Below are 23464 nucleotides of genomic sequence, written 5' to 3' on the forward strand. Positions count from 1 at the left end.
CAGTGTGGCTTTGCTTCTTCCCAACATGGACCACTGCCTCATAGGCACAATTTGACTCTAATGCAGCAGTTCTGAGGACCCTTGTGTGCTGCAGACAAGTCCTGCTCCCAAGGTCATTGGAAATTTGCCATTGGCTCCTTCCCTTTTGCATTTACTATGGCCTACGTCAGGGGTTGGCAATCTTGGGCACGCGGCCCATCAGAGTAATCCGCTGGCAGGCCGTGAGACATTTTGTTTACGTTGACTGTCCACAGGCATGGCCCCCCGCAGCTCCCAATGGCCGCAGTTCACCATTCCCGGCCAATGGGAGCTGCGGAAAAGACCTCCAGTATTAGGTACGCAAATGTCTATTTGGTAGTTTTCTGCCAAATGGACATCTAACCAAGGGTAGCATTTGGCCCAGGAAATATGTACTTTTATGTGGCACAAAAAAATGCATTAGAATGATGCACCCTATTTCTGAGGTGTGATACAACTAATAAGTACTTCTTTCAAAATATAAACTACTACCAGTAAATGGTGGTTCAGTAAAGGCACTGAGACAGTACTATGGCTCAGTGGTTTTTATTTCAACCTTGTCCTGGGAGAGGCAGCTCTTTTTAAACAATACTCACCAACAACCTAGGTTCCCTCTATGCTGAGCGACCGCGCAGCTGCCTATTAAGCCCCACGCAGGGACTCATGGCTGAGGCGGGGAGAGAGGCTTCTCCCTCAGCATGGACCTGTTGCGGCGGGGAAAGGTGCCCCTCCTCCAGCCTCAACATGGACCTGCCCCAGACTTGCCGTGTCCGGGGGGAGGAGCCCCTCCCTTGGCCCAGCCCAGGCCCGCTGGAGGTGCTGTAGCCGGGGAGAGGCGCCTCTCCCCCTGCCCTGAGCTGCTGCGGCGAGAGAGGGCTGGGAGGGGTCCTCTCTCCCCAACTCAGCCCTAGGGAAGCCTGTACCACAAACCCCTCATCCCCGGCCCCACTCCAGACCCCGCACCCCAAACCCCTCATCCCCACCCCAGAGCCTGCACCCCCCCGATCCCCAATCCTCTGCCACAGCCCTGAGCCCCCTCATGCAACCCCCTCATCCCCAGCCCCACCCCAGAGCCTTCACACCTAGCTGGAGCCCTCACCCCCTGCATCCGACCCTCTGCCCCAGCCCTAAGCCCCCTCCCACGCTATGAGCCCCTTGGCCCCACCCCACCACATGAGTTTTGTTACGTGCACCAAGATGAAGGTGATGTGTCACATATCACCTCCATATTGGTGCACATAACAAAATTCATTCCACACATGGAAGTAAAAAAATAGAGGAAACACTGCCCACAACTATTTTTAACTGTACTAGTTTGTTTGTTTTTTGCAGGACTAAACTGCAATGCAAACTAGGGTTCTGTCTCTTTAGCTAGGATTTTCTGTCCAAGATTCAAAAGACAATGTTCTGTCCATGTTCCAGCCAAGCCAGTGGCACAGCTCACATTGACTTCATCAGCAGCAGGGTCCAAGCAGGCCTAAAGTTGGATCTATTCAGTGCTAAAAGTTTTACTGTCACAGCACGTCCTGATTCAACCTATTGGAGCCTTCCAGTTGGACTGTGGGTGAAATTTTCCTCTTAGATTTAAAGGGGACAGAAGCAGCACTCCTAAAGCTTTCTGGTAATCAGATATATACTAGCTTGAAAACATATATCAAAATGAGTGTGTTTTCATTTATATTTAACTACTGTAATCGTAGAGGCCAATTTTTCAAAAGTGACCAGCGATTTTTGAGCTTTCAGTTTTTGGGTGCCCAACTTAAGATGCCTTAAAGGGGCAGATTTTCAAAGGGGTGCCCTTATAAGGTGTCTCAAGTTGAGCTCCCAAATCATATTACTTTTGAAACTCTTGGACCTAATCACTAACCACTGGACAGTCATCATAATAGTCAACAAACACACAGACAAACAGATTAATTCTGTACTTGCTTCACAAGCATTGCCCATGCAACACTCATGCTGAGGATAGGAAAGAGGGTATGTTATATGAATCTTCTCTCGCCTATGGGCCTCCGGATTCTGACATTGCATCAGCATTGTGCGAACTCAGCACATCTCCTGTCAGGGCCAGATAATCTAGATATTAGGAATCATCTCTTAATGGGCCAAATTCTCTGCTGGTTTAAACAGGAACAACACCCATGAAGACAGTGCCTGCTTATATTAGTGGGGGATCCGACTCCACGTCGGGATGTTGGATCATAGAATCATAGAATATCAGGGTTGGAAGGGACCTCAGGAGGTCATCTAGTACAACCCCCTGCTCAAAGCAGGACCTAATTCCCAACTAAGTCATCCCAGCCTGGGCTTTGTCAAGCCTGACTTTAAAAACCTCTAAGGAAGGAGATTCCACCACCTCCCTAGGTAACCTATTCCAGATCACTCAATAGGAATGTGTTACTTCCATCATTCCCTCAATAATTATACCCTTACATGTTCCATAAGCTTTTGGCTGCTCACAAAGTGCATTGACTTCTGCAAAGGCTTTGCTATCCAACAGCATCATATGACATGAATATTTAATATTCAACGTCCCATTTTACACTAAGAGGAATTGGTTGGTTGGCGAGCCAGATTCACTAAATTCCTATGTCCCTTACAATCTAGTTGAAATATACAAAATCACTTTGAAACCAGGCTTGGCAACCTTCAGGTTACAAGAAATGTCACGATCACATGGGAGAATGAATTCATTTTAGGAAGGGAGTAGAATCAGTGTCCTGAGCTTAACATGAGTGGCTTGAAAAGTCTATCCAGCCAGCTCATATAAAAAATTGCAGTTAGTCTGATCCCCAGTAACCATATCAGACCCTTAGAGCGGTCATCAGCCAAGTTAGGCTGCTCTAACTTATGCTGGGGACTAGCCTGACCACAGTCTGCCCAGGACAAGGGAAGTGAAAACTCCACCTTTGTGCCCTCTCTCCTGAGCTGTGCACTTCTCAACCACAGCCAGCAACCTGGGCCAGACTTATCCCAGCTATAACTTTTAGACAATAATTTTAGTAGAAAGACACACTAAAACCAAACTATTATTTCACATACACACACACACATATATAAATGAGGCATCGCTTTTTCAGGCATTCAGTTAATGTCTCTTTACACAGCTAGACTGTATTAGAAATCTAAACTGCAAACAGAAAGTGTATTTTGTGATTAGTGTACATCTGTACAGTGTAGTCTACCTGTTTACATTTCTCTTCCAAGTTTCCTTCACCAGGCCCTGAGGAGGCTGCAGTTGTTCTAGCTGGCAAATCCTCACCTACCCAACTATGCATGGTCTGGGTTCAACAAACAGGAAATGTGTTATTATTTGATAAGGAAGCACAAGATTTTCAACAACTAGCATCTAAATGTAATATATATTCCAGCTTCTGGCATGAGATGCATCTTCAGTACAGGTTGCTTTCCTAATTTGGGATTAATAAAAAAACATATTAATATTTGAATCAACCAGCAGGAAGATTCTAGTCAATGAGATCACTGGTTTTATATCTAATTTGCCTTAGATCTCTAGTTAATTTTTCCCAAATCCTTCTGTTATAATAACCCTTAGCATTCACCTATGAAGATGAAAAGCCCTGCATATGTTCAGACATTAACGAATTAAACCCTGCAGCCACCATTTGTTAAGTGTGATTATTATTCTTACAGACAGCAAAACCAATAGACAGAGATTTAGGTGATATGGTTCAAGTTCAGTGTCAGTTTAGTACTTGAGAATTCCTGACTCTGAGTCTTGTGATGAGTTTACTAGCCCAGTGCTCTTTGCAAATGCATCTTACAGTGTGCACCAGGCTGTGGGAATGGCTACGAGTTCTACACTCCCACTGCACATTGTTTTATTCTTAATTTTGTTAGAAATGATAAAATTGTGTGTGCGTTTCTCTTTTCACCCCCAAGTGTAAGACAAGTGTGTAGATTTCCATTTTAAAACCAGCATAAGATATATGGACGCAGGAAACTCTGTCTACTGTTATAGACTTAAATAGCTTAATTTGTACGGAATTATACTCTACCAGTGATCATGCAGAATCCACATGAGGTATTAGGCTACAGCAGTTTTGCATTAGGCTGTTTGCACTAGCAAGTATATGTGGATAAAGCCATGTTGGTATCAGATCCACATCAGAGAAGGCTGTTGCATTACCTGTCTCACTCACTTCCAACTGGAATGGTTTGCAGGCCTTAATTGAGACTCACTGAAATGGGATTTTGGGCAGGTGATTTAGCATTACTGGGGTATTGTTACCCCATATCCCTTGGCCAAACTGAGCCACACTTGTTTTCCCAAGTATGTTGACTTTTGAATCTGAAGGCTACAAAAACAGTTAGATTGGCGAAGAACTCCAAAGAATCAAAGTTAAGCACTTCAGTTCACAACCCACTCAAGTCTCTTGACTAGCTAGCGCTTACGGATCAGACTGTACAATGTTCCCAAAGACTTCAATTACGTTACTCTGTTTATACCCACAATCTGCAAAGTAAAAACTACATTTTACACAAATCTACATATATTCAGATGTAAATATACACACATACACACACAGACCACATCCAGATTATATATAGTGAACATTGATATATACTGATATTATATATACACATCATATACTTGTATGTGTGTGTGTGTGAATAGTTATATATCTATCATGTGTAAGTGTGTATTCACACACCCACAGATACAAACATGATGCCTGCATTAACAATTTCTTCCTGTCTCAGAGAGCAGTCACCCAGTATACCAGCTCTAAATTGTAAAATACTTTATTTAACCTAAATACCACCCTGTATAAAAAACAACTGTTTGTTGTATAAAACTGCTTTCAAGCCAAGGGATCCCAAAGCACCATGAAAATCCATAATGATCATTTTAAGGAAATGATTTACCCTAGGGACTGTGCTATCCAAGAAGCCCTAAAATTTTCATCTGTGAGCCTATGAATGTTAGAAAATCGGTTTCTTACAGAGCATACAATAAAAATATTTGGACTCACACAGCAATCCGACCTCAAATTTGAAACAAACAGAAAATGACCACCACATATTTGGAAACAAGACTGAGTACACTGAGATCTTTATTTTCTAACAATATTAAAGGAAATCAAGTAAAGAAATACCCATTTTGAGATTTTTATTATAGATTTTCTCCTTCAGTTGCTTGTAAGCATAGGGATAATGTTGAAGTCATTTAAAATGGTTCGTCTTTGCACTCGTACACCTTGACTTCTTTAAAAGACCTGCATTACAAGGTGGACCTCAGTGGTACAGCCACAGTACCATTTTAGTCCCCATACAGGTCTTGATGGAATCCCAAAACCTGATTCTCCATTGCTGGACTCTTTGTATAGCCAATGACACATGGATGGGGTGGGTCTCGGAACATTACCAAACCAGAGCTCTCAGGTCATTTACACAGTGTTTGCATTTTACACAGGTGTAAAGGTCTGCACAAGCTGCAAGGCAATAAAGAATCAGACCCAAAAACTGAACTAGAGCTCCAAGGAGAACAGGTCTTAGGGTCCGTTCTGGCAAAGTGCAGAAGTCCATGGCAGTTTGAGGGTGCTTCATACGTCAGTGCCTTTATAGTAATTCATAGCACTAACACGCAACTCTAGATTCTAATATAGTTCAGGAAACTGCAAAGGGAATGCACAGCCCCCAAATAACACAAGGACAAAATACGGGTGCATAAATTGCCTCTCCTTGCAAAAAAATGTGCATGTGTACCAATTGTGTGTATACATCCTGCATTTGCACACAAAACACAAGTACCTGCACACACACAGGAACTGCCAAAATCATGCAGGCACAATGTTAGTACCCAAAGGCGAACATCTGACATTTGGTGCTAGCACAACAGTGTGAAGTGGTCATATTTGTTTAGCACCAACAACGTGCATCTGTGGTAGCTTCTTGGAAATCCGATTTGAACGCTCAAAGCAGCATTAAAAAAAAAAGCAGCCTTTTATTCTTAAAAATCGGACAATATTCTTTATCCTGTTGCTCAGTAACATGTTCAGGGTGCAGGCCACAATTACAGTTCATTAAAAGCCTTCCGAGACTACTTTTCAGCAGAGTTTTTAATTAAGTCACAGCAGTGCTCCATGCAGGCCAGGCACCAGATATACTGCACTTCAGTGGATTTTTGCCAGCCCAGTAATGTCTCAAACACAGTCAGAGCAGCACCGTGCAAGCTCCAGGAGCGATTTTGCAGCTTTCGTCCTTTAGCATTGCTACAAAGGAGTCCGTTTGCATTTTTGTAGCAAAGTTTGTTCTTCTGGCCATTGCACAGGTCCTTATATAGCCTACATATTTACTCCCATTTTAAACAGAGTGTTACAGTAAGAGCTGTATTTTAACCAAACTCTTTTCTTCAGGTGTCCACTACTATCTCTTCTTTCAAAGTGACAATACCTGTATCTGTTAATATACTGCTTCCTACACCTTAATCTTTAATGGATGACCTCTGTGCACTTCCTTGAGTATTTGCTGGTTTGATATCTTTCTTCTGGATTTATCCTTTTCTCCTGGTATAACTTAGAAATGGTTTCCTCTTGTTGCAAAAAAGCCTTCCACTTGTTTTCAACATCATATATGACTTTTCATAAAATGGACTCATGTTAGATCTGAGACCTGTGCTCTCCCCCTTGGTCATTCCAAGTGCCTAAGAGAATCTTGAATGGGTTTCTGGATTTAATCCATCTCAAAAACTATTTTGGCTTCCAACTTGTTTTAGTTCATATGCACTGGTGAGTGAAATCTACACCAGCGATGGACCAACATTAAACAATTAATATAAGAGATTGATGAAGGCTCTACATTGAGGAGAATCTCATCTTGGTGTGAGTTCAAGTGATACCACGCAGTCGTTTGTGCTTTTCCACTCTTTTTGCAATGGCTCTGTCATCTCAGTTGAGTCCCATTCTTCTGGGGTCTCCACATAGATTAGCTAGGTTGTACCTGGGGGCCAGTGGAGTTCCATGAATGCAGTTGGAGACACTTTGCCCAAAGCTCAGTTTAAAACCAGAGCAGTTGAAAAAGTAGTGTTCCAAGTTCTCAGACACACAAGTAGGAGACGGAATGGTACTGCGTGACACAAGGATGCCACAATTCAAGGCTTGTACAATAAACCACCTCGATAATCACATTCTATCAGCAGAAATACCCTAGAGACATGTCAGGTAACTGGAAGATTTTCTTCTTTCCTGTGAAGGCAATGGACCGAATCATGGTCCAACTGAAGTTACTGGGAGTTTTATCACGGACATCAAGGCGATCAAGATTTTACTTATTAGCAGGACAGCAGGCAAAGTGTCACGTAAAGCACTGGCCTGTCACCTGGGGGAACTGGTTCTTGTTCAACCTACACAAAAACGTGTTTTAAATGCCAAGGTCAATCTGTTTTTGCATACTTTGCAATTGTTCTTCATGGTGTGGGACAACCCCACATTCTGAACTAAACATCTCTGTCCCATGCAAGCCTTCAATACAAGGCTTCTTTACACGTAAAGTTTACCAGAATGCAGCAGAACTGATGAGTAAGGCTACGTTTTAGTCACGGGTATTTTTAGTAAAAGTCATAGACAGGTCACGAGCAGTAAACAAAAATTCAGAGCCTGTGACCTGTCCCGACTAAAACTTGGGGGGAGGGGCATCTGGGGGCGGCCTGGGGGTGCCACAGGTACTCGGGGTGTGGGGGTGGTTTACTGCCTGGGGGGTGCCACGGGTGCTCGGGGGTTGGCAGGGCTGGGGCAGGTTCCCTACCTGGCTCCTGGGAAGCGCCAACATCCAGCTCCTAACTCCATGGGCTGCCTCCGCTCTGCCCCAAGCCCTGGTTTTGCAGCTCCCATTGGCTGGGAACTGTGGCCAATTGGGGCTGTGGGGGCAGTACCTGCGGGCGGAGGCAGCCTGTGGAACTAGGAGCTGAGGGAGGGGAGTTCCTGTCGCCCTTCTGGGGAGCCCCCCCAGGTAAGCACTGCCCCACACCCCAACCCTGAGCCCTCCACACCCAAACTCCTGCTGCTGGGTGGTGGGGAGGCCGCGACTGGACCAGCAGCCAGGGCTGCTCAAGCTGCTCAGGCGGCTCCCAGGCACACAGCTCCACACAGGCTGCTGCAGAAGTCAGAGAGGTCCTAGAAAGTCACGAAATCCATGACTTCCGTGACAAACACAGAGCCTTACTGAGAGTTATATACCTAGGGTCAAAATGCCTATCTGCAACCAGTGGTGTAACCGCAGAATTGGATCTGACCCTGGAAATTACAGAACAATTCACTTCATTGTACTTAGAATATTTTCCCACATAGGGCCTGATCCTGAAATACAAATTCAATGGGAGATCTGCCTGAGTAAGGACTACATGGTAACTCCCCATGAAATATCAGTAATTACATGCTAATTCATGCTAATGTATTGATAACTGCAATTTACCTACATTAACACTATTTGCATTGCAATTTTGTGTCACTTTTCCTGAATGGTGATAACAACATCTAGATCTTAAATAGCACTTTGTCATCAGTAGCTCTTTACAAAGTGCTTTACAAAGGAGTTCAGAATCATTATTCCCATTTCACAGATGAGAAACTGAGGCACAAAGAGATGTATGACTTGCCCAAGGTCAGGCAGCAGACTAGCAGCAGCCCCCTGTCTTCTGAGGCCCTGTCCAATGCTCCATCTACAACCTCACACTGCTTCTGAATAGTATCACCCAAGCAATGAACTTTAGTGAAACTGACAGTAATTTACATGCTTACATTACAGCTATAGTTTGCCCTCAGATACCCACGCAAAATTCCATTGCATCTGAGAACAAAATCTGATCCATGTACCACAAAACCTGCTTTACACAGAGAGCATGATCTGTGATGCGGAGGATAGTTTTTGTTCTGCACACACTAAATTGCCTTTCACCCCTTTTTCGTATGGTTTCTAGCAAGTTACTCCTAGCTCATATGCAGCAGAGTAAATACTCTCTTGTGTTAACAGTCTTTAAAAGCAGGGGAAATATTTACCCCTTAACACTCTGGATATCATTGCAGTTCCCCCTGTTTTAAAAATTAAGCTTAACATGCACAATTTACTGACATAGTCAATAGTTTTTCATTGTGAACTGAACGTACGTTTATTTCCATTTCACTGTGAGGTGGAATCATGACATTACATAAATACTAATTGGTGTTAACTACTCATTTCTTTAAAGTAGATCACAGCTATTTAAAGCTACAGTGGGTCATAAGTTTAGGTATAGGTATTACCTATGCACAAGTATAAACTGCCTCGGGAGACACAGCAGAACGTTTGGAATATCGGTATAGAAGGTACAGCTTGCGCAGGAAGGACAGGCAGGGAAAAATGGAAGGACTTGTTGCCTCGTATATAAAAGGTGTATACACTTGCATTGAGATTGAGGTGGAAATAGGAGACAGACTTGTTGAGTAAGTAAGTAAAGTATAAAAGGGGTAAAAAACCAAGGGTGATGTCATGGTAGGGATCTATTATAGACTATCTAACCAGGAAGAAGAGGATGCGGCTTTTATTTAATAATTAACAAAATCATCCAAAGCACAGGACTTGGTGATGATGGGGGTCTTCAACTCCCCAGACATCTGTTGGGAAAATAAGAAAGCTGGGCACAAACTATCTAATAAGTTCTTGGAATGTATTGGAGAAAATTGTTTATTTCAGAAGGTGGAGAAAGTCACTCGGGAGAGGCTGTTCTAGATTTAATTTTGGCAAATAGTGAGAAACTGGTTGAGAATTTGAAAGTGGAAGGCAGCTTGGGTGAAAGTGATCATGAAATGATAGAGCTCATGATTCTAAGGAATGGTAGGTGGGAAAACAGCATTATAAAGATAATAGAATTCAAGAAGGCAGACTTTAGCAAACTCAGGGAGTTGGTAAACAAGTCTAAGGGAAAACAGTTCAAGAGATTTGGCAGTTTTTCAAGGAGACATTATTAAGGGCACAAGAGCAAACTATCCCACTGTGTAGGAAAGGTAGGACGTATGGCAAGAGACCAGCAGGGTTTAGTCAGGAGATCTACAGTGATCTGAAACTCAAAAAAAGAGTCCTACAAGAAGTAGAAGTTAGGTCAAATTACAAAGGATGAATATAAACAAATAACACAAGTACCTAGGGACAAAATTAGAAAGACCAAGGCACAAAACGAGATTAAGCTAGCTAGAGACACAGAGAGTAACAAGAAAACATTCTACAAACACATTAGAGGAACAAGGGAGACCAAGGACAGGGTAGGCCCATAACTCAATGGGGTGGGAAAGATAACAACAGAACATATGGAAATGGGAAAAGTATTGAATGCCTCTTTTGTTTCAGTTTTCACCAAAAAAGGTTAGTAGCGATTGGACATCTAACATAGTGAATGCCAGTGAAAATGAGGTAGGCTCTGAGGCTAAAATAGGGAAAGAACAAGTTAAAAATTACTTAGACAAGTTAGATGTTTTCAAGTCACCAGGGCCTGATGAAATACACCCTAGAATACTCAAGGAGCTCACTGAGGAGATGTCTGAGCCATTAGTGATTATCTTCAAAACTCATGCAATACGGGAGAGATTCCAGAGGACTGGAAGAGGGCAGATACAGTGCTAATCTTTTAAAGGGGGAATAAGGGCAACCCGGGGAATTACAGATCAGCCACCTTAACTTCAATACCCAGAAAGATAATGGAGCAAATAATTAAGCAAACACCTAGAAGATAATAAGGTGATACAAAAGTCAGCATGGATTTGTCAAGAACAAATCACGTCAAACCAACCTAACAGCTTTATGGATGGGGGGAAGTGGTAGATGTGGTATATCTTGACTTTAATAAGGCTTTTGATACAAACTAGGGAAATAGAACCTAGGTGGACTACTATAAGGTGGGTGCATAACTGGTTGGAAAATCATTCCTAGAGAGAAAAGGAGTACTTGTGGCACCTTAGAGACTAACAAATTTATTTGATCATAAGCTTTCGTGAGCTATAGCTCACTTCATCAGATGCATGACGTAGCTCACGAAAACTTATGCTCAAATAAATTTGTTAGTCTCTAAGGTGCCACAAGTCCTCCTTTTCTTTTTGCGGATACAGACTAACACGGCTGCTATTCTGAAACCATTCCCAGAGAGTAATCATCAGTGGTTCACAGTCAAACTTGAAGGGCATATCGAATGGCATCCCGCAGAAATCAGTCTTGAGTCCAGTTCTGTTCAATATCTTGATAAATGATTTAGATAATGGCATAGAGAGTACATTGATAAGTATAGGTTTCAGAGTAACAGCCGTGTTAGTCTGTATTCGCAAAAAGAAAAGGAGTACTTGTGGCACCTTAGAGACTAACCAATTTATTTGAGCATAAGCTTTCGTGAGCTACAGTAGCTCACGAAAGCTTATGCTCAAATAAATTGGTTAGTCTCTAAGGTGCCACAAGTACTCCTTTTCTACTTATAAGTGTGCAGATGATGACAAGCAGGGAGGGGAGGGGGGTTGCAAGTGCTTTGGAGGGTAGGTTTAAAATTCAAAATGATTTGGACAAACTGAGAAATGGTCTGAAGTAAACAGGATTAAATTCAATAAGAACAAACGTGAAGTACTCCACTTAGGATAGAACCCATCAGTTGCACACATACAAAATGGGAAATGACTGCCAGGGAAGGAGTAGTGCAGACAGAGATGTGCCAGGGAAGGAGTAGTGCAGACAGAGATGTGGAGACAGTGGATCACAAGCTAAATATGAGTCAACAGTATAACACTATTGCAAAAAAAAGCAAACATCATTCTGGGATGTATCAGCAGGATTGTTGTAAGCAAGACACGAGAAGTAATTCTTCCACTCTACTCCACGCTGATTAGGTCTCAACTGGAGTATTGTGTCCAGTTCTGGGAGCCACATTTCAGGAAAGATGTGGACAAATTGGAGAAAATCCAAAGAAGAGCAAAAAAAAAATGATTAAAGGTCTAGAAAACGTGACATGAAGGCTTCTTCAATTATTATCAATAATAATTATTTCTGTTACACCAGTCAGGGCCCCACTGTGTCAGGCACTATACAATATACAGGAGACATCCCTGCCCAATAGCACGTACGGTTTGAGGTCCTGTCTACATTGGGAGTTTTGTACCAGTGTAGCTACCATGATGTAGTTGCACCAGTATAAACCCCTAGTGTACAAGCACAGCATCACTGTAATGCGTGACTTGTCCATGGGGAGCAAAAGTTGTTCCCATTACATGGGCTGTGTGAAGTGAGCTGATGGTATCAGTCCATTTCCTGCTGGACAAATGACCACAACAGTTTATACTAAATTACATCCCTTCTTGGCAGTCTCCAAAGTACAGGCACGTAGTTACTTGGAGACTGAACTCTCCTTGTCACTCTCAAGATGGTCCCCACATTTCTGGTTGCAGAGAAGTTTGCATTTCAGACCTCTGTTCTGTAGCCAGAGAACCTCAGTCTTCAGGGCTGGGCAAGCTGACCCCTTTCACGCACACTAAATTTGCTAAAGGACTCACCTTTTGCTTCAGGCTTTTCCAGAATAAAAATAAATCTTTTTGATGCAAAATTTTGGTATTCTATTCCACATTCTCAACAAAACATGTTGTTAATCTGTGTTCTTCAGAGCAAATTTTGCCTGTTTAAACTGGCCCATGATCATTCAGTTCATTATTGTATTCTGAATTTAACAACTTCACTGACTGCAACCTTGCCAGAGACAAGGGCTGATGATTCTGCATAAACCATTTGCTGCTGCTAATCAGTGTCACATCCAGAGCCTGCAGTTTGCATGGTGTGCCTCCTGACATTAATGGGTTATTTATTTATATATAAAGGCATCAGTCCTGCTGATAAATGAAGGCACGGATTATATGGGCACTCTGCTCATTTTTAGTAACCAAAATTAATATTTTGCTTTAACTGGGTAACCTACAATAAAGCTTTTCAGCCAAGTGTAGTAGCCACATATGGGTTTTAATAAAATAGATTCCATAATCTCAGATCAGCCTCCAAGGCAGTGTGACAATTATTAGAGTATTGTTCAGTTAGAATTAACTTGCAGTTGACATAGATCTCTGCAGTAGATGAAGCTAGGAACAAACACTTACTCCCAGTATATACTGGCTGTATATCTTAACAATACTGGAATCTGACTGTCCTATGCATCCAAATTTTCAGCTGCAGCAGAGAGGCTCCTCTTCAATTTTGCATGCAGCAATGATGACACCTAATGGTGGAAACATTTTTTTCAGCTGTGCAATCCCCAGAGCTTTTGCCTTTCAAGCCATGGTTCTAGTAATTAAACAGAGAGCTACAACTTTACTAAGCTACTAAAGAATTCACTCCAGCACTCCCTCCCTCCCTCTCTCTCTCCTGTCACCAAGCAGTAAATTAATCAGACTGAAATGTTTGGGGTTCAGGTGAAGCCCAGGGAACAAGCATGCTGTTTCACTCTTCATTTAATTCTTTCTGATTTAAAATGGATATGTGCATTCTAAGTTGCTTTGGATCTTGTCTGTGGTTTAAAGTTGTCATAGCTGCTATTCAGAGCAGGGACTGTCCTGCTGAAGCGAAGTGTCAACTTGCACTACTAAGAATAATCCCTGAGGGAGTGCTTCTAAAGAGTGCACAAAAAAAGTTTCTCTAGATTTCACTGGCTTGTACTAGAATGTGTATAACATGGAGGTGAAAACTTCCTTTGGAGATTCCTGACTGCTATTTGTGAGCTCTGGTGCATTTGCAGAACTGTTGATACTCAAAGAAGATTTTCAGGACCATATTAAGGCATACACCGTTAAGTAATACACCCTCATTTACAGACAGAATTTGCTTACTTACAAGCAAATACTCCCTTTTTACTGGAGTTATAAAATGCTAAAATATGATGTTGGCATTAATACAATAAATGAAATATTTAAACAATTAAAGGCTCTGCACATTTTAATATTTAGGCGAAATTTCTGGTATCTTTTTGTTCATCTGTGTCTTTCTAGGAACCTAGATCTTAGATTAAGGGTCCATTGTGATGAACTGCTGAACACCCACAAACTTCCATTCCATTAATTTGCAAACTGGATACAATTAACTTAGGCTTCAATAGAGACTGGGAGTGGATGGGTCATTACACAAAGTAAACCTATTTCCCCTTGTTTATTCCTCCCCCCACCATTCCTCAGACGTTCTTATCAACTGCTGGAAATGGCCCACCTTGATTATCTCTACAAAAGGTTCCTCCCCTCTCCCCCTCTCTCCTGCTGGTAATAGCTCACCTTAAGTGATCACTCTTGTTACAGTGTGTATGGTAACACTCATTGTTCCATGTTCTCTATGTATATAAATCTCCCCAATGTATTTTCCACTGAATGCATCCAATGAAGTGAGCTGTAGCTCATGAAAGCTTATGCTCAAATAAATTTGTTAGTCTCTAAGGTGCCACTAGTACTCCTTTTCTTTTTGCGAAACTTCCACTGGGTTTGTCTTAACTAGGAAAAATGTCTTGAGTTTCAGCTGTGTTTTGCCAACACATTAGCTAAACCCAACCTAAACTTGACCTTTTTCCTAGTGCAGATTCAGGGTGACACTGTTAGCTCAATTTTAGCTTGTCTGTTATCATGCATCTATGCTAGGAAAAGCATCAATTTAGCTCATGTTAGCTAAGCCTGACCTACATGTGACAGCTTTTCCTAGACAAGACATGCCAACCAACTTTAATAGGAGTCGAAGGTACTTAGCGCCTTATTGACATTTTTAAATACCATATCTCAGAGATAATATCAGATTTCATTTGGAGCACATAGTGTACAGAGAACTTGATCTTTAGCTAAATGACCCCCCGCCCAAAATTACTTCTCATGTGTCACCAACTGCTTACCAAAATACACACTTGGTCAGTCTACTTTCTCTTTACATTGTAATAGTGAGTACTTTAATCATTCACCTGCATGAAAATTGACTGGAAGAAAATACAGACAAAGATATTTCAAGAACACCTTAGAACAGCCATACTGAGTCAGACCAATGGTCCATCTAGCTTAATATCCTGTCTCTGACAGTGGACAGTGCCAGATGCTTCTGAGGGAATTAACAGAAGAGGGTAATTTTGAGTGATCCATCCCCTGCAGTCCAGTCCCAGCTTCCAGCAGCTGGAGGTGTAGGGCTATCCAGAGCATGGGGTTACATCCCTGACCAGCTTGGTTAATAGCCATTGATGGACCTATCTTCCATGAAGTTATTTAATTCTTTTTTTGAACCCAGTAACTTTTGGCCTTCACAACATCCCATGGCAATGAGCTGCACACATTCACTGTACTTCCTTTTATTTCTTTTAAACTTATGTATTGAATAAACCCAAATTGTCAAAGGTTTAGTTTTATCTCAATGGTTACACTGTAGAAACAAAGCTAATTTTACACTTTGAAAATGTTTTAATTAACGTTAAGAAATAGATACAGGGGAAGGAAAACAAACAAACAAAAACCCTTACAAATCGCCTAACCATGCAATTTTTGGTTGTCTTCAGACTTAGTTTAATTGCCCTTAGGCAAGGTAACAGTCCCTCTTGCAATAACAATCATTCTAACCTACCTTTCTTACATCTGAGCTCTTTGGTTCTGTTGTCCAAGTTATGATTCTAGACACAGCAAGTCTGGTCTCACTGGAGTTCACAAAGTCTGTTGGGTCCATCTGTCTTGCCAGGGACTCAATGTACTTCAGAATTGCAACTTTTACCTAAGAAATGTAAAAGGAGATTGTCATCCTTTGTTGGTGAGATGATGGAAAGTGGACATCTCTCAAAACTATCCTGTGCCAAATAAAACTTGTAAGCTCATCTCTGCTCTATAATGACCCATAATGAAAAAGAAATATGAATTGGACAATCTTACAGCTCATTGGACAGGTCTAGACCACCATCCTGCACGTAAATGACTAATGGAGACAGAGTACCCTTCTGAAAATCTGTTAGAAAGATATACATAGTTTTATGGAAAACTCCTATAGAATTTAATAGGGGCTAAACTATAGGGTTTTACAGAAATTACTCTAAAAACCTACAGAATTTAATAGACGATCTATAAAATTCTGTAAATAGAATACAATTAAATTGTATAGGATTGTGCAAGACACCAACAGGAAAGTTATAATTTTCTCACAAATTAGATAGGATTTTTACAAGAGGCTATGAGCTGGTAAAAAGTAAAAATTATTTCTTCACCTATTCCATAAAATGTATTTGCATGTCATATTTCAGAAACAAAAGGAACCTTCCACCCATACTGACTGCTTGAGAGAATGCAGCCTAGCAGTCGCATGTACAGGGTAGCATTGTCCGTCTGGGCAAAAACTTTGGACTCTTGCCTTAATTAAGACTTTTTTAAATGCCCACGGTTGGGTTTCCACTAGGCCCTGAATTCCCACTTATGGCAACAGTGTTCTCCCTCCCTTTCATAAGACACCTTATGCACTACTGCATGCAAAACAAAGAATACATGATTCCTGGAGTTTCTGAAGTTCATTCACCTTTGAAGTAGCCACCTTGCACAGAACTCTCTACACACACCCAAACATATTCCTTTGACGGAATGTAGTATCTCAGATAACAAAACAAATCTCAGTCTAATGTTTCTCCTCCAGACCATATTACCTCTGTCCCAAAGAGACCCATTTATATCATGGTTGGAATTAACAAGATTCATCTGCCACGAAGAGAGTAAACCTGCATTCCTATGAAAGCTCCTAGAACCTGCCACTTTCCTTCAGTTTTGGGACCTTAATAACTTGACAATGTCCCTGCATAAATTCTTTGAAGCACTTAAGTGATTTAGGAGAATAGATCCCATTTTTCAAAATGACCTAGGCATTTAGGAAACCGAAGCACCATTGATTTCCAAGTGAGATTTTCAAAAACAGCTTGATTTCAGTGGGAATTCGGCCCCACAGCTCATTTGAAAACCTCCACTAGGTGTAGGGTTGCCAACTGTCTAATTGCAGAAACCCAAACACCCTTGCCACACCCCTACCCTCACTGAAGCCACGCCTCTGCCCCACCCTGCTCACTCCATTCACTGCCCATTCTCCCCCCCACCCTCACTCACTTTCACAGGGCTGGGGCAGGGGGTTGGGGCTGAGGGGTCCAGAGTTGGGAGGGGGCTCTGGGCTGAGTCTGGGGCAGGGGGTTGGGGTGCAGGAGGGTGTGTAGGGTGTGGGCTTTGGGAGGGAGTTTGGGTGTGGGAACAGACTTAGGACTGGGGCAGGGGGTTGGTGTGCGGGAGGAGGTGAGGGATGCGGGCTCTGGCCAGGCGGCTCCCAGAAGCGACTGGCATGTCCAGATCCTAGGCTCAGGGGTGGCCAGGCGGCTCTGCACACTGCCCCTGCCTGCAGGCACCGCCCCCGCAGCTCCCAGCCAATGGGAGCTGCAGAGTTGGTGCTCAAGGCGAGGGCAACATGCAGACACCCCCTGGCTGCCCCTGTGCCTAGGAGCCAGAGAGATGTGCTAGTTGCTTCCCGGGGCCGTGCGGAGCCAGGGGCAGGTAGGGAGCCTGACTTTTCCCCGCTGCACCGACTGGATTTTTAGCGGCCTATTAAAATCTCTCAGATTGGTTTCAGTAGCCATCGGAAGATCAATTCCAATTCCAGGAGATTCCTGGCCAATCCGGGAAGGTTGGCAACTCTAACTAGGTGCCTATCTACATCTTTAGGTGCCTAACTACCTTACAGAATCTGGCCCTTCTGCACTTAGGGTAAGTCAGTTTTGAAAATGGAACTTAGACATTTTTGAAAATTTTACCAAAAGGTATTAGTACATGTTAATTATTGCAAAATGCATCAAAAATATTGTTTTTTTATAAGTGTCATATTATACATGTGCTTTCAGGTAGTTATTTTTCCTGTGAATATTAGGTACTCAAGTATGATGAAGTGTTTTAAAAAACATCCTGAGATTTAAATGGACCATGTTTATGTCACAATGCAAAGGTTTTCATTGCTTACCTTGAGGTTTGGTGTTTGGGTCTGATCTACAATAAATCTCATCAAAATATTAAACTGCTGATCAAATGGAAAAGAATCTCTATTCAGAGAGGAAATAAAGATTTCCATTATTATTAGAACAAACACATTTTAATACATTTAACTTACAGAAAAAAAACACTAAAAAAAAATCACAGAAATAGCCTTTAAATATTAAAACATTATTCTGTGAAATTCACCTGTGTTTGACCAGCTACCAAGTGGGTTGAATACCACAAATGTAAATGTGTTGAACGAATTATTCATTAACACTGGTGAGATCTGTCAAATCAATATATTCACAGAAAACTACTCAGCCTGCAATATGTAGATCCTTCCTGCTTTTGTTGCCCTGTTCTTCCTTTCCCCACTTTACGTTACTCTTTCATTTTCTTATCTATAGCAGATCATGTTTTATCTTTTCCTGAGTGAGCTTTGATGATTGATTCCTATTTTCTTTCCCTCTCTCATCTCCTTCTTGTCACGTGGATTTTAAAAGCCCTATACAAATTAACCCTTCATGGTGCCACCTCTACCAGAGTGTGAAAATGCGGTACATGTGACATCCTTGGGTAGGCAGCATGCTATAGTGGATTGAATATGCACGCTAGAAGGCAGGAACACCTGAGTTCTTATCCTCACTTTGCTACTGACTTGCTGGATGTTCATGAACAACTCAGAACTTAGTATTTAGGCACTTTTCATTTTCTGAACAAATGACTAGTGTTCATCATCCAAGCTGGGAGAAACAAAAAAGTGCAATCAAACTTTAAATAGGAACACAAGGAAACAAAGCACATTAGATTTCAATGTTCTTTCACTTTTAATAATGTAAAGTGCTAAGAGCAAGGTAAGTATATTCACTTTTTTATTATTATTATTTGTATTGCCGTAGCACGTAGGAGTCCTAGTTATGGGCCAGGAACTCATTATGCTAGGCACTGGACAAACACAGAACAAAAAGATGATTTCTGCCCCTGTTTTAAATATATGACAAATGATTCTGCTTTCCTTTTCATTAATGTAAATCGGAAATAACTCCATTGAAATCAATGGAGTTAAGTAATGTAAAACTAGTGCAGTTCAGAGGAAAATCTGGTCCATTATTTTAACCTGATATTGGGAACTGGAATCTGCTTTGTTATACTGGTGAACATCCAGACTAACTTCACTGGGAGGTTAGTCCACATTGACACAGGGTGAATCTGGTCCACTTCTTGAAACAAGTGTGGGATGCAGTGTTTCTGAAACGTCCATCCATAAAACAAAGCAGGCCTAGGAGGTGCACCACAGGTGATGGATTTAAGCATCCCTAGAACTTTTGCATATTGTACCTTGTTACATCCAGAGCTTTCTGAACTTTTGCCTGCACAGATCCTAGCAAGTCTGCTCCCATTTTCTTAAGTAACTGCGTCAGGAGAACAAAGAGCCAATCTTGCAAGTCGTCCTTATGGATGATGATGAAATCTACCAGGGTTTCTAGAAACATGCTGAAAACCTACAAATAAATGCAAATTTTAAAAAGGGGGAAATTACTTTTTTAATCAGAAATGATCACAAGAGAAAGTCTACAAAAAATCTGGGTTTTAAAATGATTTTGTTATAGACAGTTTTATGAATGGATGTTCTCAGTGAACATGTTAGCACTAGAAATCACTGGCATTAAACATCCAGGATGTGCCGTATTAAAATGTCATACTAAATAGATTAAGGAAGAGGGAATGAATACACTTACTCTCTGTTGTGAGTTCCACCGCAAAGCAGGCCATGCAACAAAACAAACCACTCGTTAGTACACATAGTGAATCAATGCTGACTGCTCTGGTGCAATTTTTCAGTGGATTCACAGATGGCTTATAAAAACTTTTACAACATCTTTCTTTTTTTTTTTTAATCATAGTTTTTTAAATATCATACATCTTGGGCCAAACCCAGTCTCCTTACTCATGCAAGTAGGGCCTTTAAAGCCAACAGGTATACTCAAATGAGTAAGGATAACAGAATTAGGTTTTTTTGTTTGTTTTTTACGTGTATATATGTGTATCCCTTTGTGAATTTATGAAATGAATGTTTTTTTCTCTTCATTCTTTTTCCCCTCCCCAATTCATTGCAATATCTATGGCGCAATCCCACAAACCCCTCCCAAATGCTAAATGTATTGAGCATGGATGAGCCCCTAGTTAGCAGCGACAGGCCAAATTCTGATCTCAGTAGCATTGGTGGAAATCTGGAGTAATTCACCTGTTGTTAAATTTGTGTCATACATAATGAAGTCAAATTGCAATGAAGTCCATAAAGTTACCCAAGATTTACACCACTATAACAGAGAGCAGAATTTGGTCTAGGTTACAATAGTCTAAAACTTTTCACAAATTGCAAATGTTGTTGCAAACATAAATAGTCACCCCTGACCCTAGCAATGCCACATCGGACAGAATTTTAAGAGCCAAAATTTTGAGCTCTTTTGCACGGGAACTGCCAGACAGGAGCAGACCAGTGGCCCATCTAGTCTAGTGTCCTGTCTCTAATGGTGGCCATAACTAGATGCTTCAAAGGAAGGTCTGCAGTAGGCACATATGGAATAACCTCTCCACAAAGGAAGTTTCTGCCTGACCCCCACCAGTTAGTGTTGGTTTACTACATGCTCGGAAGCACTAGGATTTATTAACCTAATTATTTCTTTTAAGCCGTTCTAACATAACTGTGGATATTCTCATCGGGTATATAAATAGCTAACCTTCTGGCCACAACGTATCCCAAATCCCCCAGTGGGGAGATCTGTCCCAAGCAGTATTAACTTTTTCAGAAAAAATGGAGGAGATGATATACACGCCTCTGTTCTCACACCTTCCTGCCCCTGCTTGCATGGACAGAGTACCACAGCATCTGAGAGGGGTTTGTGTGTGTCCTGGAAGGCACTCAAGACCCCGTTAGAGAAGGAGAGATTGGTAGGTCTATGCAAAGGTAGGCCCACTGCTTGGAAGAATGGTGTTACAAAGATGGTGGAGTGCTCATATGATTAACGTTGCTTTAAACGTAAAATTATCAATATAAGGTCACCCTACAGCTTTCATATTGCTGCTTAATACATATAAAACTACCATTCATACTGTACGAAGGCCATGGCCATTTAGGGCTTCATAGTGCCACTTTGCTCCATATCATGCCCACTTACCATAGAAGCAGAAATAAAATCCAGATCCTTCTCTTCCAAGGTCTGGATTCTGCAAGGTGATAAGTGCCTTGAAAGGGGCTGAGCATCCAACTCCCAGCAACTTGCAGGATTGAGGCCCAAAAGCACAGAACCCTACCACTTGAACTAATGGAGGGTCTGTAACATACATGTCATCAGTTCCAGTTCCATCCAGTAGAGGTCACAGGCACAAATACACAATTACCCAGATCATGACAACATAACTGTACACGTTGTAATGAAAGAGAGTAAGCCAAAAATGCATTACCTTGCTGTGAGGGTCAGCAAACATGCGCGTAAAGATCTCACACAGCCGTTTTAACTCCACTCGGCTAAAACACACAACAAAACGTTATGTTAAAGCTAAATCTTTTACTCACAACAGAGTAGACTAGAACTGTCGTTGAAAACTGAAAAAAGATTGAGATCTGATCTTTTAAAATAGACCTGGTTGACCTAACTTATGTCAGCATATAGCTGCCACAGTAATTACATTGTTTATGTGTGCCTACACTTTGCTCTTTTGTGTGGGTGGTGGGCATCGTCACCAGGAGCCCTTGTGTATTGTACCTTCAATGGGGGGCATTGTCGGATGGCTCCTAAAAGCCATTAATAGCCAGCATAAGCAAACAGTGAACCAAGACAACAACAAAAAAGTAGACAGTTCTCTGTGGTCAGAATTCTCCTTGGGTCCCTGCTTTGGTAGAGCCAGTTACATAATATTTTTAGTGCTAAAACTCCATCTCAAATGTTGCAAAGAATATTGCCCAAACCCTACAGTCCTTATCTGTTTTCCTTATTCAGGCAAAACTGCCAGCAGAGCCAATGAGTTTTGCCTGATTAAAGAACAAATGAAAACAAATGAATAGGCTGGATGCTGGGTTTTTTTTGACAACGTTATATTGTCCTCTCAAACTAGAGGAAACGGGTGAATGCAGAGTTAATCTTCAGAGAACTCCAGTTCAGGTCAGGATTATAGGCTTCCTTTTCCACAAAAAGGGTTTCGTCCATAGATCTCCAACCATGCAGATAAAACCAAAACAAACCTCAAAGAGTAGGGAAGGGTACACTACTAGTCGATAGTGTGACTTTTTTTAAAGGTAGCTTATTTATAAATAATAGATATTTTCATCCAAATAACCATATTCTAAGCATAAAAACTGATACAAATTTTAAAAGAACATACGACAAAGATGACAGTCTCCTGAGAAGGAAGACTTGGATGCAGAGGAAAGCAGTCCTTGTAACACTGCCAAAGCAAGCTGTCAGCTTAATTCAGTGTGGAGACTGAACTGTCTCCAGAGAAACAAAAAAAAAGCTCCAAGTGACTGTCCTACAACTCTCGCCTGACCTGATGGGGATTGCATCTCCCTCTGAATGAACTCCTTTTTATTTCCCTAATGAAATTTATCTCCAGACAAGGAATAGAGAAGGACGGCTATTCTGAACTTCCCTATTTTCAAGGCACACTGACCTAATGTAACAATATGGGTGCCAAACTAAAACGAACAGCTCAACAATATTTTCTCGAGGGACTTGCTGGCCCCAGCTATATCCAGTAGATCTAATCAGGATGAGCTTATAAAAGAAGGACTTTAGAAAATTGTAAAGAAACCGTTAGGATGGGTAAGTATAATGAAACTCTGATACCACCTTAGACCCCACAACCTTTGCACACACAGAATGCCCACTGAAGATAACGCATGATTAAGGTTGCAGTGACCACTGGAGCACCCCTCTGCACGAGAGCAGCAGCATCTGCTGGAGCACCCCACCCCCACCCATCCTTCCCCAGCACCTAAGATTTAGTTGGGGTATTTTTAGTAGAAGTCACGGACAGGTAACTGGCCGTGACTTTTTGTTTATTGCCAGTGACCTGTCCATGACTTTTACTAAAAACACCAGTGACTAAATCGTAGCCTTACGCATGATCAGTACTCCTTGCTGAATGGGGTTTGAAAAAGGACCCTTAACCAGTAAGTTCAGAAGAGTAAAATACCCTCTCCCTTATTAAACTTGTTATATAAATTAAGATGCAGCAAATCACACTGTGTTTAATTTGAAAAATCTATTCTCTAATAATCTTGGGTACTTGCATCTTGGACTACTGTACCTACTACTGTCCTAGTAACGCCATGTGAACACTTTGGACTATATGTCCAAATTACTCAAGCAGGCATCAGCTGATCAATCTAAGAAGAGCCCTGAACTACCCTGGAGAGGATAAAATTACAAATTAGGAGCAAA

At 41.7% G+C, this 23464-nt stretch overlaps 1 protein-coding gene across 1 annotated transcript in view; it reads right to left on the reverse strand.

Moving 5' to 3' along the window:
- Window positions 1–23464, reverse strand: part of CLASP1 (cytoplasmic linker associated protein 1) — a 267087-nt gene that overhangs the window by 39718 nt on the left and 203905 nt on the right. Inside the window, exons 28-31 of the mRNA XM_073305074.1 lie at window positions 21486–21549; window positions 19359–19522; window positions 18007–18085; window positions 15604–15747 (exon numbers count right to left, since the gene is read on the reverse strand). Coding sequence (XP_073161175.1) covers window positions 15604–15747; window positions 18007–18085; window positions 19359–19522; window positions 21486–21549 — 451 coding nt within the window. The remainder of the gene's footprint in view (window positions 1–15603; window positions 15748–18006; window positions 18086–19358; window positions 19523–21485; window positions 21550–23464) is intronic.

The sequence above is a fragment of the Lepidochelys kempii genome, chromosome 11 (assembly GCF_965140265.1).
Source record: "Lepidochelys kempii isolate rLepKem1 chromosome 11, rLepKem1.hap2, whole genome shotgun sequence".
Taxonomy (NCBI): Eukaryota; Metazoa; Chordata; order Testudines; family Cheloniidae; genus Lepidochelys; species Lepidochelys kempii.